The sequence below is a fragment of the Lepidochelys olivacea genome (assembly GCF_965140295.1).
Source record: "Lepidochelys olivacea isolate rLepOli2 genome assembly, chromosome: 2".
Lineage (NCBI taxonomy): Eukaryota > Metazoa > Chordata > Testudines > Cheloniidae > Lepidochelys > Lepidochelys olivacea.
In genome coordinates, this window is record NC_140412.1 from 249,308,383 (window position 1) to 249,323,733 (window position 15,351).

The following is a 15,351-nucleotide window of genomic DNA, read 5'->3' on the forward strand; positions in this document are numbered from 1 at the left end:
AAGAACAACCGTGAGAAAAGATTAGTAACTGTTTTTTTCCCTACAAATAGATAGATGCTTAAGGAGCCACTCATCCTGTTCCCTAGTGTGATTTTTGGTGGTCTGTAGCAGACACCAACTAATACCTCATCTTGTGATTTGTCTGTTAGGACATTGATCCATAAGCATGCAAGATCACTGTTTTCCAAGTTCTCTGTGACTCAAACACATAATGTCCCCTTTTGCCTACTTGATATTTCATAAGTACCGGTAAGTTTTATAACCACTGAGTTTTATTTTCCAATGTTGTTAATCATCCTACTAGGTTTCAGTCATACCAACTCGATCGAATTTATGTTAATAAATGAACCAAGTCCTGTTTGTTATCCAGTCTAGTAGCACTGGTGTAGAGCCAATTAAAGAATTTCTTCTCTTTGTGGCCTTTGATTCCGTGATTAATTTTGTTCTCAACATCTCGATTTTGTGCTGAGTGTTCATATCTTCCTCTTTTTACCCTCCCCTTTGTTTTTAGTTTAACACACACACCCCAGCCTGCCTGTTGGTTCCCCTTCTACTGAGATGGAGGCCATCCAAACTCTACAGTCTCCTTTCATCATAACAGGTGGACCAACATTCCACAAAAACAAAAAGTGCCCATGTCATCTTAATAGCAATATTCTCATGGATATCCATGGAAGCAGGATCAACCCCTAAACTTTTATCAAAACTTGGATCCTTACAGTCAGTGTCAGCTGAACAACCAAGGACCAAACTACCCTCTCCCCCAGAGGTCCTTCCAAGCCAAGGTTGAAGTTGAAAGAACAACCAGGTTTTGCACTCCTGCTATCTGTACTATGTCTATTCTATGGATATACAGAACACTTCAGATTCCTGAATTTTTTTAACACAGCACTAAATTCACTTAAAATATTAGCCCAAAATATAGTGCCTTTTAAAAAAAGTAAATTAAAATTCTGCATATGAAGAGCCCTTATAGATTAGTAGTCTAGCAAATGCGAATTACATAACCACATTCTATTACATTTTATTTTTACACGCAGTTTATTTTATACCCTTTATCCTCTTAAAACCTGTTAACATCAGGCAACCACACAGAAAGAAAATGTCACAGGATAAGTCCTGCAACTTTTAGTATAAATTCATCATAATATAAACATTTCCATGACAATTACTCTGAAAACTGAAAACAGCTGACCCTGCAGTGCCCTACCCACCTGCTGGGTTATATTTAGTGGCTATGCATTGCAAATTTTCCTCAGTAAATACAGTAATGAATAGAACGTTGTCATCTCTTTGAAAAAAATCTTTGTCTAAAAGTTTACCTCTCAGAAGCAATATTTCTGTAATGTTAGACAATATGAACTTTCTTGAGGCCAAGTGTTCTATTCATGCCTTTATTATCACAAATATGAACTACTGTAATGTTCTATAATGACTTGTTAATAGTAGGTTCATAAAACTTTAGATGTCTGAATTGCAGCAGTTTGTGTCTTAAATAAAACTTGAAAATCTAGGAGAGCTTCAGTTTCACTATGTCTGTGTTAAGATCTGTTTTAAAAATGTTTTCATTGTTTTAAAAATTAGTTTGGGGCAGTATATACTCTAGTCTGCTGTGCTCAGTTTACTCATAACAGCTTCCATTCAATGAACTACTTATTACAAATCAGGGTGAAACTAAAAACTCACAGGGACAAGGACTTCAGCAATCGTGGCTCAATATGGAACTCTTCCAAATCACATTAAAATTAGTGTGCCAACATTTTCAAGGCTTGATGAAAGCTTGCTTCTTTAACTTTGCTTTTCACAATTGCCTGTATTCTTGCTGGCTGTGAAGCACTGTTTGTTGTTGTTTATGTGTATTTGTTTTACCCTTATGCAGTATAAAGTCTGCTAAATGAATGGTATTATCTATGATAAAGATTAATTGTAAAATATTATCTTCTTTGTGGTGTGCTGGCCTTGAGCCAAACTCCACTCTTCCCTTATTTGATATAAGTCTGAAGCAGCTTCATTCAGTGGCATTTAAACCAGTAGAGCAGAATTTGGGCCCTGACCTTTTCTGTTTGAATGGTTTATAAGGAGGTAGTTTTAAAGCTTCAGAGAAGACCGTTCTTCGTTGTGTTGTTTTTTTTAAATTTGGGCTACTGGGAGTTAAGATCACACATAAAATTTAGCAAGTATCGTAGGTTCATCTTCTCTTAGCAGACGAATGTGCACATAAGAAAATGTGACCTTTTAAAGTGTTGCAAATTACTACCCCAAAATCATTAGTCACATTGAAAACGTTGGCACCTAAATTTAATAGGTCATAACCTGCATTTATAAGCCAGAAAATGCAATTGGAGGTATAGTTCAAAGTGATTTTCTTTCCCTTTGAAGACAATCTGATATATTGTATTTGCTATCCTTTGAGAAGCATGGTTGATTCTCAGTGGAAAACTGCTAGACTCTATGCTCTGTGTTGGTTATAATGGAGGGAAAATAAAATAAAATCATACAAGGGCTGAGGAAAGAAAGGGTGGTTATATTTTTAAATATGGACTAGACTCATTTTAAAAACTTGCATACAGTGGTGTGTGTGTAGTAAGAGAAACTAATTTAATCCCAGTAAGAGTAATGATTGCTAGTTTGTTTACAAACTCAAGTTCCTAGTTTGAACTAAGAGATCATGATCAATGTTAAGGTTACACTTCGTCAGAGTACTGTAGGCTGACTAATGAAATATGGCTTGAATCTGATTTGCCCTTCCGTGTAGCCCTTGAATGAACATTCTTCTTCAAGTCATGTCCCTAAGGGTGCTCCACTTCAGGTGAGCATGACCCTCTCAAGCCTTTGATGAGAGATTTCTAGCTAGCAGTGTCATTCAGCCTGCACATGCACCTCTTTACTTAAACCATTTTGCTGTGGAGGCCCTGGAAGTTTGCAGTGGTGCTGAGATATTAAGTGATGTGTTTTGCTGGAGGAAGACATCCAACTTGTATTCCTTCTAATGACTAGAAGTGACAGGAATTGTTTCATATCCAGGCTCCCTGCCAGTCACTGTCAAACTTAGAGTATGTAGCCAAAGGCTAAATTGGGGTCACGGCTGCTTCAACATGACTGGACAACTAATCCTTTGTTAGAAATTTCACTTCTGGGTTTTAGTTAGTTAGTTTCTAGATGGAAATATTTTCATTGCATTCTGAAAACATATATGTTGTATACAACCCAGAGCAAGCACGTTTTGGAAGGATTCAAACTAAGATTAATTTTGGTCTGGTTGTCTTTTTGATTTGAGGATGTAAATAAAATAATTTATATATATAAAATATGCGGGGGGCGGGTTCAGGATGGTGCAGAATGAGAGAGATTTTTTTTTTCTCTTTTCTTGCCTTCCTTGTTGAGTCTGGCTCACTCAGTCAGATATTGGTTTGACTAGTGCTGCCTTCTTGATGGCATATTGTACGTAATTCTGTTTAACTGCTATCCTACACCTCAAGGGTTTTCGAATATTTAAAGTAATATTTACAGAAAACATTTCTTCTCCATTGACACCTGCCATGCTACTTGGATTTCATACTGGTGAAATATTTTTTTCCCATATAATCTGTGGAAAACACCCCCCAAATCTATAACTTATTATTATAGCAACTAAAATATGCTAGGCACTTCCCAAACAAACAAGGAGACAAATTCCTGTCTAAGGATCTGACCCTGCAAACACTTAGGCTATGTCTACACTTAAACCTCTACAGATGCAGCACCTCAATGTAGATACTCACTGAAGCAATGGGAGGAGTTCTCTCATTGCTATAGCTAATTCACCAAACTGAGAGGCAGTAAATAGGTCAATGGAAGAATTCCTCCATCAATCTAGCACTGTCTACACCAGGAGTTAGGTTGGCTTGACTAAGTTGCTTGGGGTTTGGATTTTTCATGCCCCCTCAGTCACATAGCTGGGTTGACCTAACTTTTTAGTGTAGGCCTGGCCTTAGGCACATGATTAACTGGTCTCATCTGGTCATTGGGTTGACTACTCACATGTTTTGCACTGACTACTCACATGGGTAAAGTTAAGCACATGTGTAACTGTGTACAGGATCGGACCTAAAGGCCGGATTGTGCAAATGCTTATTATCAAGGATAGTACCATAAGAAGCCCATTGTCTTCAATGCCTGAGTGAGAATGAGTCTTCAGTGGCTCTGCTCAAACGACTGTATGGTGTTCCCAAAGAAACTCTAGGCCCACTATACAGATAAAGAATAGAGGATAGAAGGCATGATAGAGAAGCAGTATGATTGTGTGGTGAAATTTAGCCTGTGTCCTGTACTTCTGCTATTTTTGTATCAAATTGTTTGTAAACATTTTCTAATGCTAATGTTGGTAACATTTCAGTTTAATATTTAAATGACTCAATCCTTCCTTAAAAGATTAGTCTCTGGAAAAACAAAATTTTAGTTACAAAAACTGTTGTTTTCATGAGGTATGATTTGTAAAGACTGCATGAGTGGTAGCAGGTTTGTAATGTGAACACTTTAACAGGACAGTTAAATCCTGTACTGTAGGAGTTAAATTAAATTGAGTCCATAAAATGGCCATTTATATTCAAGTGCCAGCCTGAGCGTCCAGTTGTAGGAATGACTTTTTTTAGAATTGCTATTTGATAATTGGGCCCTATAATCTGTTCAGAAATTGATAATGAGCGCTCAAACAGTATCCAGCTCACAGTCCCCTCAACTTCCTCAGACGGACGATACCCAGTATCTTGTTGGGTGTGGCCCTTAGGGGAGTAGAAGTGCTGATTTCATTGCAAGCTCCCCTTTTCCTACTGATGCTATGGGACCTGTTTGTCAGGTGCTTTGTAAGAATTGGGTTCCTCTTGACTGCATGTTTGGAACTGGCAGACCAGGACAGATTGGAGGAGAGGATGTCCCTGGCAGGCCTCATGAGCATCCTTCAGGGGAGTTCTGATCCAACCACCATTTTCATATGCAGATATTCATACCGCACTGCAAGTCTGGAACATTAGCAGTTAAACTCTTCAAAAAACATACTCTGAATTGTTGCTAACTAGTTTCATTGTGTGCTCTGCTGACACTGTCAGTCGGTAAATCCATTTCAGCTTGTTTACTTCACTTTGAATGATCCTGAACCCTTTTTTTAAATGCACGTCTAACTCCTTTTATTCTTGGTTTGGAACATGAGTGCTTTTTTGCTTTCATCTTTTAATTTGACACCATTGCAAACTGCCAGCCTCTGAAACTAGATAATTGGGCAACACAAATGGCAGATCATAATCTTGGACAGCTCACTGAAGATTCCCGATCCGTGTGCAGTACAGCAATTAAGATATTAGGCTGCATTAATGAGACAGAAATAATACAGAAAATATGTAATTCAGTTGTCTTGTTCTACCGCATTCAGTTTTGGTCAGCATCTCAGAAAAGGCAAAGAGCAAAACATAAAAAAGTAAAGAAGATGAGTAAGAGGAGATGTGGTTTATGGGACTGAATATAAAATAAAGAATAGTTTAGAGAAGGATTGAGTGTTCTTACAATATTTATTCTACCTTTTTCTATGGGGCAAAAACAAAGGAGGGAACTCAAAAGTTAAACATTTGAAATGGAGAGCATGAGTTATAATGTAACATAGAATTAACCTGCAGCACTTGCTATATTGAAGAAAATAGCATAGTACATTTTAAACAAGGATTCAACATTTATTTAAATTAGGAATAACATTGCAGTTACAGCAGCTAGAATACAATTGGGACCCTGCAATTTCAGGGCTGGTCAGCTGCAGGCAAGTTAGGAAAACATGTTCTACCATATAATATTATGTAATTACATATATTATGGGTGTGGTTTACATTTTCCTCTGAAGCATCTGGCATTGGGAAAGAGGACACTGAACAAAATGGACCACTGGTACAGTACTCCCATGTAGTGTTTCTTAGGGAACTAAGGACTCTTACACTGCCTTTTGCCATATTGTGTGTTATTGATTCCTGTTAAGTTGTTTTATATTTTCTCTAGTTCTCTTAAGATTTGGTGAGCAAGCTAGACCTGACTGGTGTAGTTCTTGCCTGTTTGATTTAGCACTTTCTTCTGTGACTCTCATGGTGGAAAATACATAAATTACTTTCTTTATTAGGGTAAGAAGCAATAAATGTCTAAGGACTGATTCTCATTGTCTTGCACCTTATATAGTCAGTTCTTCCTGTGAAAAGTGGGTGCAAATTTTATCAGTTCAGAATTGTGGCATTGTGCAAACACATTCACTTTGAACAGATGTAAATTGCAACAAAAGAAGCAAGGTAGAGGAGAATCAGGCTCTTAGGCTCAGTCTACACAGAAAGTTGCACTAGTTTAATGGAAGTTGTGTATTTAAATTGACTTAAACTGGTATGTGACTATGTTGAGAACATAAGAACTGCCATAGTGGATCAGACCAATGTTCCATCTAGCCCATTATCCTGTATCCAACCACCACTAGTTCCAGAGCTGTAGGGAGGAAGAGTGTACAGCACAGGGTAATTTTGGAGAGATCCACCCATATTCCGCTCCTGACTTCTGGCAGTCAGAGGTTCAGGGTCACCATTGATAGACCTATCCTCCATGAACTTATCTAGTTCTTTTTTAAACCCAGTTATACTTTTGGCCATCACAACATCCCATGGCAATGAGTTCCTCAGGTTAATTGTGCACTGTATAAAAATATTTCCTCTTGTTTATATTAAACCTACTACCTATTAATTTCATCAGGTGACCCCTAGTTTTTCTATTGTGGGAAAGGCTAAATAACATTTCTCTATTCACTTTTTCCACACCATTCATGATTTTACAGACCTCTATCACATTCCACCTTAATTGTCTCTTTTTTCTAAGCTGAACAATTCCAGTCTTTTTAGTCTGTCCTCATATAGAAGCAATTCCATACCCTTGATCCAATGGTGGAACTGGTGTGGCCACGGGGGCCATGCCCCCACTTTTTAACCTGGGCATAGTTTGGGGGGTGGGGGCAAAAAACACCTTTTTTGAAAATTCTTTATTTGATTTAAACTTGGTTTATGTAAGTCAGTTCCTTACTGACTTAAATGTACATGCACTGTGAGGCCCCTTTATACTGCCGCAATGGTGCAAAGGAGCTTTAGGGTAACAAAAAATTCAGATGTGTAAGCTTTATCAATTTACATGCAAAAAAACCCCAAACCCAAACACAACTGAGCTGTAGCACAACTAAACCAACAGATTGTAAGGCCTGACATTTTAGTGAATTTTCCCTTTAAAATAGCAGTCCAAGCCACTGCCCCTTTGCATTCCTGTACATCAAACAGTGTTTTCTTTCCAACAGTTCTTATTAACTTTAAGCAATATGCATATGGAGTTACATGTTGTCTTTAGTACATTATGCAGCCTAAGTATTAGTAGGATGAATGTTATTGTACTGAGAAATTACATAACGGAGATTATTTTTAGATGAGTAAGTATGAAATATTTTAGAATTATGTCACTAGAAATTAATAACCTAATTAATAACACAATCACTAGTTATATCAGCTGGATGTGTTACAATAATTTGTCTAAGAAACCTTTGGAAATTTTGTAATATTTATTAGTGCATGTGGCCCTGCCATTGCAATTTATCAACACATCTTGAAACACAGTTTATTTAGCATTTAAATAGTTAAAGGGACAGGGGAGAAATTCCACAGCTCTAATTCCACTTCAACTCCAGTAGGCATAGAACCTAACCTTACACTGATTTTGAAATTCATGGACTAGAGGGAAAAAATGTAAATTACAGAACTAGCAAAAATGAAAGAGCTAGGAAAGAAGAAATGAAATCCTCGTATATGGACCAGATCCTTAAAGCTGTAATGGAAATGGTAGGGTCTGTTTTAAACAGAAAGGATGAAGCTGGCACACAAAACCTATAGTCCCATTAACTTGTTAAACAACAGAGCCCTATTCACATTGTTGAAACTGCAGTTGTCATTCAAACAATTTAATATATTCATCTTGAATGTTTTATTTCCACAATAACATTGCAAAGACAACTGTCTTTTAGCAACTGAAATCCGGTGAGATTTGGGCACCCAACTCTCTAAGTCTCCTTTGGAAGTCCCATACAAAATGTCTTTTGCCGCAGTTTGAAGGAGAGCAGGCATATTTAATCATCAAACGTCATCACTGGCACGGGAGAAGCTAAAAACAAAAAGCACAAATGCCAGTGTGTTTTTCTTTTAAATAATGAAGATGACTGGGGAGGAAAAAAATCTTGATAAATTATTAAAAATAAAGTAATGTAGTGCATGCAAGACCTGGTCCAAAGCCCACTGAAGTCAATGGAAAGACTCCAATGATTTCAGTATTCATCCGATGAAGTGAGCTGTAGCTCACGAAAGCTTATGCTCAAATAAATTGGTTAGTCTCTAAGGTGCCACAAGTACTCCTTTTCTTTTTGCAAATACAGACTAACACGGCTGTTACTCTGAAACCAATTATTTCAATGGCTGTTAGATCAGGCTCTTATTTACTGCCCTGTACTTTATTCTAATTTACTAGGAGTAGGCAAAACAGGAAATTCAACCTACAGAGTCTTGGCCTTGGAAGACTGAAAGAAAGTGCTTATCAGAAGATAACATCTATATAGCACTTCGAAAAATTCTTCTCTAGGAAATAAAAAGTTAAAAAATCCCACATGTTTTAGAATAGTCCATAGCATTGAGTAATGCACATAAATCTCTTAGTGTTACTCATTGGAATGTAGTGTTGCAGGGTGCTGAGGAAAAGGAGAATATGAGAAATGTTAAGTCCCATCAGTTCTTGACATGAAGTCATACAGATGGTGTCTGCTGTACCCAGGCTCTCTCATAGGAAGGCCAGACTGGTCTGACAGTGAATTTCCCTATGATGACTTGTAGCCATTCTCTCTCATACAAGCCCCTAGTGCACATATTCTGACTAATCATGGGTGATGAGCCTCTGAATTTCAGAAATCAGTTTCTACTTAGTTCTAAGTTTATAAAAGTACAGCTGATGCTGTGCCTGTTTGATTGGGGGAGGCAAAGAATGTAGAATCAGTGCAATTTATTCTGAAATGAGAATATGCAAACATGGAAAAAAAGTTAGGGTAAGCAATGCAGACTAAACATGACATAAATTTGATATACTTGGCACCAACCATTTACATTTTTCCTAAACAAATACCTCCCCGTCAAGACCAAAACTAAAAAGAATGTATAATCTCTCTTGATTGGGTGGCGCATCTCAAAGGGTCACTAACATTTTCGGAAATACAAGAATTTCATGATAACTCAAGTGGTGGTCATGAGGGGCACCAAATGATCCTGATTCTCTTTCATCAACCAAAAGGGGCAGTGGTCAGATTCACAGGTAAGGAAGGTGAGGCACAGAGAAGTGAAGTGACATGCCCAAGGTCACTTATCAGGCCAGTGACAGAGTGGGGAACTGAACCTTAAACATTAGTTTGATATCTAAATGGCCAATAATGCAGTCACATGAGCACAAGACAACATGTTTAGTGAATGTAGTTTTTACTGATCTAAGGCTTTTGGGTGTACAAAAGTCTTATTTGATCTTGTTCAGAGACTTTCAGTAGCCCAATATACTGAACAGAAAAGCTTTAAAAAGTTACCAAATACAGAGTTTAAAAGGTGCAGTGGTTTATTTGGTTTTTGTGCTGGCAATAAGAATGAGTTTAGCTGCTCACTGAAGAAAGCATATGGATCACTACTTTAACAGTTAGTGAGGATGTTAATTAATTAATTAATTGTATTATTTGTAGCATACAAGAGAAGATATTTTAGTAACAGAGAAACTTTTGCCAGTGAAGGACCACTATAATGACTGTAGCATCCTGGTTTCCTTTTCTTTACTTTCTGATACCATCTTTTTCTATTCTCACTTGTACTTTCAGTATAACGCAATTTACTTCCCTGGTATTCCCAACCTTGGACCTTTCATTTTCTTGTGCCAAGAACGTAACAAGCACACATCCTCTCTGAATTGCACAATACACATGACAGGACCATTTAGCCCTTAATATTATTTCTATTTTAATAACCATTTATATTGGTGGTAGTAACAGAGGTAAGGATTTTAAAATATATATGCAATATAAGATATAGCTTTGAATTTATATTAAGTTTTATGTCCCTTTTTAATTTTTGTGAATTTATTTCCAAGAAAAACTAATAACTCTGGCTTGAGCCAGTGACCTCCTCTGTATAAAATAATTTACAGAACAGTGCAATCCTTAGATCCCAGGATCATAATAAACCAAGGCATAAAGATGTGCTACAGCATGTTATGATTATATCACCACAGAGTTCACAGTTTCTTACCTTTTAACAGAGAAACATGATATTTCCTGTAAGAGCAGAGTAATAGGTCTGCTTTGTTAAAAGGGCAGAGATAATCTGCATAGTTTTCTGGTCTATAGGAAGTTCATAATCAACTGACAGTTCATTTAAATCACTATTTCTTAAAGGCATGGTATTAAATATATCTTAAATGAGTGTTATCTAGAATACAGCACATGACAATAATTCTAGGTGTACATGTAATAAAACCCAACTTAGTCACTGAAAACATTAAGAAAATATACACTTATTACGACAATTGAAACTCATCCATCAGCAGTAAATACTGGAACCAATTTGGTGAATTAAAAAGACGGGATTTTATGATTGCTCACTGATAAATTAATGCTATATTCAGTTTCATCTTAAAGCTAACCACTTGAGTAATGAGTTCTCAGAGATGACAAACATGTTTCTTTTAAGAATAACTACTTTTCATTTGTTTGAAAGAAAATGTCCAAATTCAAGATCTAATCCTTGCTGAAACTGCTGGATCGCTCTTAAAATATGGGCTAAGTAGTCACCACAGCAACAGGAATACATTTAATAAAATTGCTAGTGTTTTTAGTGCAGGCTAAATATTATTGTAGGAATTTAAATATTTTTATGGCTTTGGACTGATTGTGCTGGTTGCACAGTACTCTGAATCGTAAGGAAAGTTGTCCTAGAACCTCCTGCTTGCTGTTACTGATAGAGCACCATCTGTGCACGGGGTGTTTTTCAAGAAGTGTAGAACACAAGGTTCTTGACCTGAACAGATGACAGTTGAACTCAGTGGAACAGGAAATACTCAACAAACTTTCCTTGAAAAGCCTGATAACATCATTAGTGATAAGGTCAGCATGGGAGGGTTTGTGAAAGAAATGGATTTCAAAAAGGAGGGGAGAGGCTTCCAAGCAGGATTCTCAAACTAGAGAGGGAAACACCTATTTGGCAACTGGGCCCAATCCTGTAGGGATGCTTTGAGTATGTCTAAGATCTGATACCTGTCAGACCCCACACTGGAGGGCAGGATACAGGCTGCCAATAGGGGGCAGCACCACATCCACATTGAAGACAGCCAGGGGCACAGGGAAACATAGGGCAACAATGATGGTTTCAACTCCTACAGCATGGGCTACCTGAGCAGCTGATCTGGCTTAGGGGGGCCTAACTTGAGGAAGAGTTTTGCAGCAGAGAATCCTGAGTAGAGGGAGGTGCCTATCTCTGCCCAGTCAGCCAGGTATACTAGGTCAGCTCTCTTAGGCTGGCATTTCATTCCTGGCTAGTTTAGTTAGCTCCCTGCTCAGCTTGCAGGCTTCTAAGTATCCCCTTCTTTTAGGCACGTGTCTCTCCCTGCGCATTTTTTAGGGAGCCTAGGAACCTAGCTTGGGGTTGGGGATTCCACTAGGTGACTGGCCATCTAGGGGTTAGGTGTTGCAAAGCTAAGTGGAGCAACACCTACATACCTTTGAAGATCTGGGCTCTTGTACCCACAGAGTCCCACTGAATTCAGTGGAACTCCACAGAAGTATAAGGGTGTTATGCACAAGGGTGTGTATTTGTAGGACTGGGACCCTATGAAATACAATGAAAGGAATAATCTATTTTATATCATTGAAAGCTCAGGATTTCAATTTAAAATGAAAGTTTATCATCAGTCCTTGATCCTTTAAGTGGGGAAGCTTCCTAATATCATTCCTCTTCCATTGGGACCTTTACTAATTTCCATGGTCATGTTTTCTCTGGTGCGTCTGGGGGATGGGGGGATGGGGCTCCTCTGCATCTCCACCAGTTCCCAATTCAAGTTTTCTGTAATGTGCTTCCCGTGTTCGTAACATGTGAGGGCTTCTCTACACCAAACAAACAAGCAAAACTACTTTGTGAGAGAGGATGATCAGAGTAAAGTAAGAGAATGACTCAGGTGGCCCGTCTCTTAGGCAGGCTTTCTGGGACCAGCTCTTTGGGACTTGGTTATCAGCTGGCCTACTGTCTTTAATTAGGGTCTACCTGTAGCCCCTTCTCTTGGGGCACCCTTCTTTGCAGCTGGTCCATGATGTTTCAGGGCAGTGAGGCCTCTGAGTGTTTCTTTCTTGGCAGATTACTCTCTGAGGTGTAGCAGTCGTCTTCTTGTTCACCATAACCCAACCCACCCTTGGCGGGTTTTCTCTCTTTAAGAAATCCCGTCCTCCTCTCCCCCCGCCCACTTCTTTCCAGTCAGAACAAACCTAACAGGTATACCTCGTTAGCGCTGAACAAGCCCCAAAACACTCGCTAGTCTCCTCTCCCACAAAGTGAGAGTGTACCCTTCACACTCTCCAGTGTTTTACTGCTACTTTAAAAGCAAACTAATTCAATACTAAAATGTCAGGAGTTCTACAAAAATGTCAAGACAATCCACTTCTATGCACTGCCTAGTACAAAAATAAAAGTAGGCATCTATTTCCCTTGTAGTATCTATTGTACCATTTGGGAATTAGGAGAATGGTGATGTTGGATTAGTTATTGAAGTAGCCTGTTGGAATTGGACCATGCTTTTTGGATAACGAGCGAATGTTCCCTCACGCAGCTGCTAACAGGGACTGGTGCCATTTGCCTTGAATGTCCTTAAGATCTATTTGCTAAATGTAGGTAATTTGTTTCCCTCAGTTTTTACCTTTAAGTATATCTATTATATCGCATTTACAAGATACTTCATTTCATTTAACATTTAATTTAGATTTGCCCAAATGCATGCTGTGATTGCTAAATGATTTAAACGTTGTTCTGCTAATTTTGACATAAACCAGGATCACTAAAATTACCTCCTTTCAATGGTATTCTTCTGGAAAAATTGCAGCTTCCTAATGTTATTCTTTCATCACTGCTTTCTAGCAATTTTAAAAGGGTATAAAACTACCAGATGAGTTTTAGCAATAGTTCTGTTTAAAATTGTATAATTTTTAACAAGTGCTGAATCCAAATGAAGAATCTGGTACAAATTGAAATTTAGACACATACAAAATGTTGTAAGAGGCATACTTCTACTTTTTGAAATATGATGTCAGAATCTCAGCTGCCATAGCTCAATTGAAATAAATGGTGCTAGGCTGACTTACAGTAGCAGAGAGTCTAGCCTATTATCTTAAATATGATATTCTTAAAATACTGTGAATTTGTGCCTCTTAGTAACACAGGCACCAGAATGTGTATGCACATAAATGCATGTGCCTACCTTTGTAAATTGGTTCCATAAGATACAGCATGCTGCATTGATGTTAAAAAACTACCAGTTAATTCCATCAAATAACAAGAAATGGTTTATTAATTTGTTTCTCATAAATCACATCTATGGTATTAATACCTTATAGTACTTTAGTGGAAAATAATGTAAAACAAATCAAATTTCATTGTAGGCATCAAAAGAAGTAGCAGATTAATTCTGACTTTTTGGCAGAACTCTTACGAATTTTTCATTTCTGATAGCATTGCATGTAGTAATATTTAGGTGGTAAATTAAGGGACAGTGATGGCTGTTCAGTGGTGCATCCCCTTTGTGCTGCTTTTGCTTTGTAGAAGAAGTGGCTTTTAGGCTTTTAAGAAGGAATTTGAATAGAGAGAGGAAGGGTTGTTTGGGCACCAAATATGTGCACTCCGTATGTTCACTTGGAGTTAATGGGACTTAAGCGCTTTCTTATGTCTGTTGCTGAACAAGGCTGGGCTACTGAATCAGGGCTTTGGAGCAGAAGTTGTGGAAGACTGTTCCAAGTCTAACCCATGCTTACAAAATGTGACTCTCTCTTTCTCTTGTGACTGAACCACATTGAGGCTTATGAGCCTACTAATGGAGCAGGGTTATTTGGTTGAGGTAGTTGGATGTTTGAAGATCAAGAAGTCCCACATTTGATTTCCTCATCAGAGACGACTTCTTTAGAGGTGTTGCATTACATGAGTGTAAGGGAATCAGCATGTTTAACATTCGCACAGGAATTCAGTAGCTGGTAGCCAGACTAAAAATTGTTAGCAAAATTATACAGTTTTTATTCTTAAAACTATTTAAAGCAATGCCACATTATTACACATTTGGTTGCACATATCACTAATGGTTTATGAATATATATTTTTCTTCATAGATTAATTTCTATATACTAGTGAAGGCAATCTACACCCTTGGACATAGTGCATCTCTGATTGCTCTAACGACAGGAAGTATAATTCTTTGTCTTTTCAAGTAAGTACTTCACATGAACAAAAATAAGCAAGAAAATAGGAAAATATTTTAAAATCCTTGTTTGTTTTATGATTATTCAGATGTTTAGAAAATTGATGATTTTTACACTTCGAAGAATTTAATAACAAATAATAGTTGCATTCGTAACTTGAATTTATGTTTGCACCTCTCATATCAGAGGATTCCAGAGAACTTTAGAAATTCATACATAGTACAACCTACATGCACAAGATTAGACCAGATCTAAACGATTTAATGCTTTATTGATCAAAATCAACACCTTGAATTGTACCTGAAAATAAATGGAAAGCCAGTCAATACTAACCAAGTGAGCAGCCATGTTCTGGTGAAGCTTCTCGGTGGTCTCCAAGTGTGTTCTAATTTCGAGTGTCTTCAGTAATCATTCCTGAAAGTCAAAAAGGTGGTGAGATAGTGAAGAGAAATACCATAGTCACAGTGCTTTTGTTAAATGGAGATGGACAAATGCTCTTCTGGCCATTGACACTACTTGAGATTCTGGGAGTAACCCACAATTCAGATTGGTTCACCAAATAAAGAAGGGCAGGAATATATTATGGGAACAGATACCTTCAGATGCCTGCTTATGAGTTTCACCTCCTCCTGCCTACTAGCATCACCTTTATCTTCTTCAAACTAAGCTTCAGCCAACTTTCTTTCATCCATGCCTGCAATCTCCACCAGGTACTGAGAGCTGAGAAAAGGCATCATCCAGCTTCAGCAAAAAAAAGATGTCGAGCTGCATGTTATCTGCAGCATGGTGGCGCCAGAGCCCCA

At 37.9% G+C, this 15,351-nt stretch overlaps 1 protein-coding gene across 1 annotated transcript in view; it reads left to right on the top strand.

The window, feature by feature from the left end:
* VIPR2 (vasoactive intestinal peptide receptor 2) overlaps window positions 1-15,351 on the top strand; it is an 88,221-nt gene that overhangs the window by 44,957 nt on the left and 27,913 nt on the right. The window contains exon 5 of the mRNA XM_084621321.1: window positions 14,459-14,556. Coding sequence (XP_084477447.1) covers window positions 14,459-14,556 — 98 coding nt within the window. The remainder of the gene's footprint in view (window positions 1-14,458; window positions 14,557-15,351) is intronic.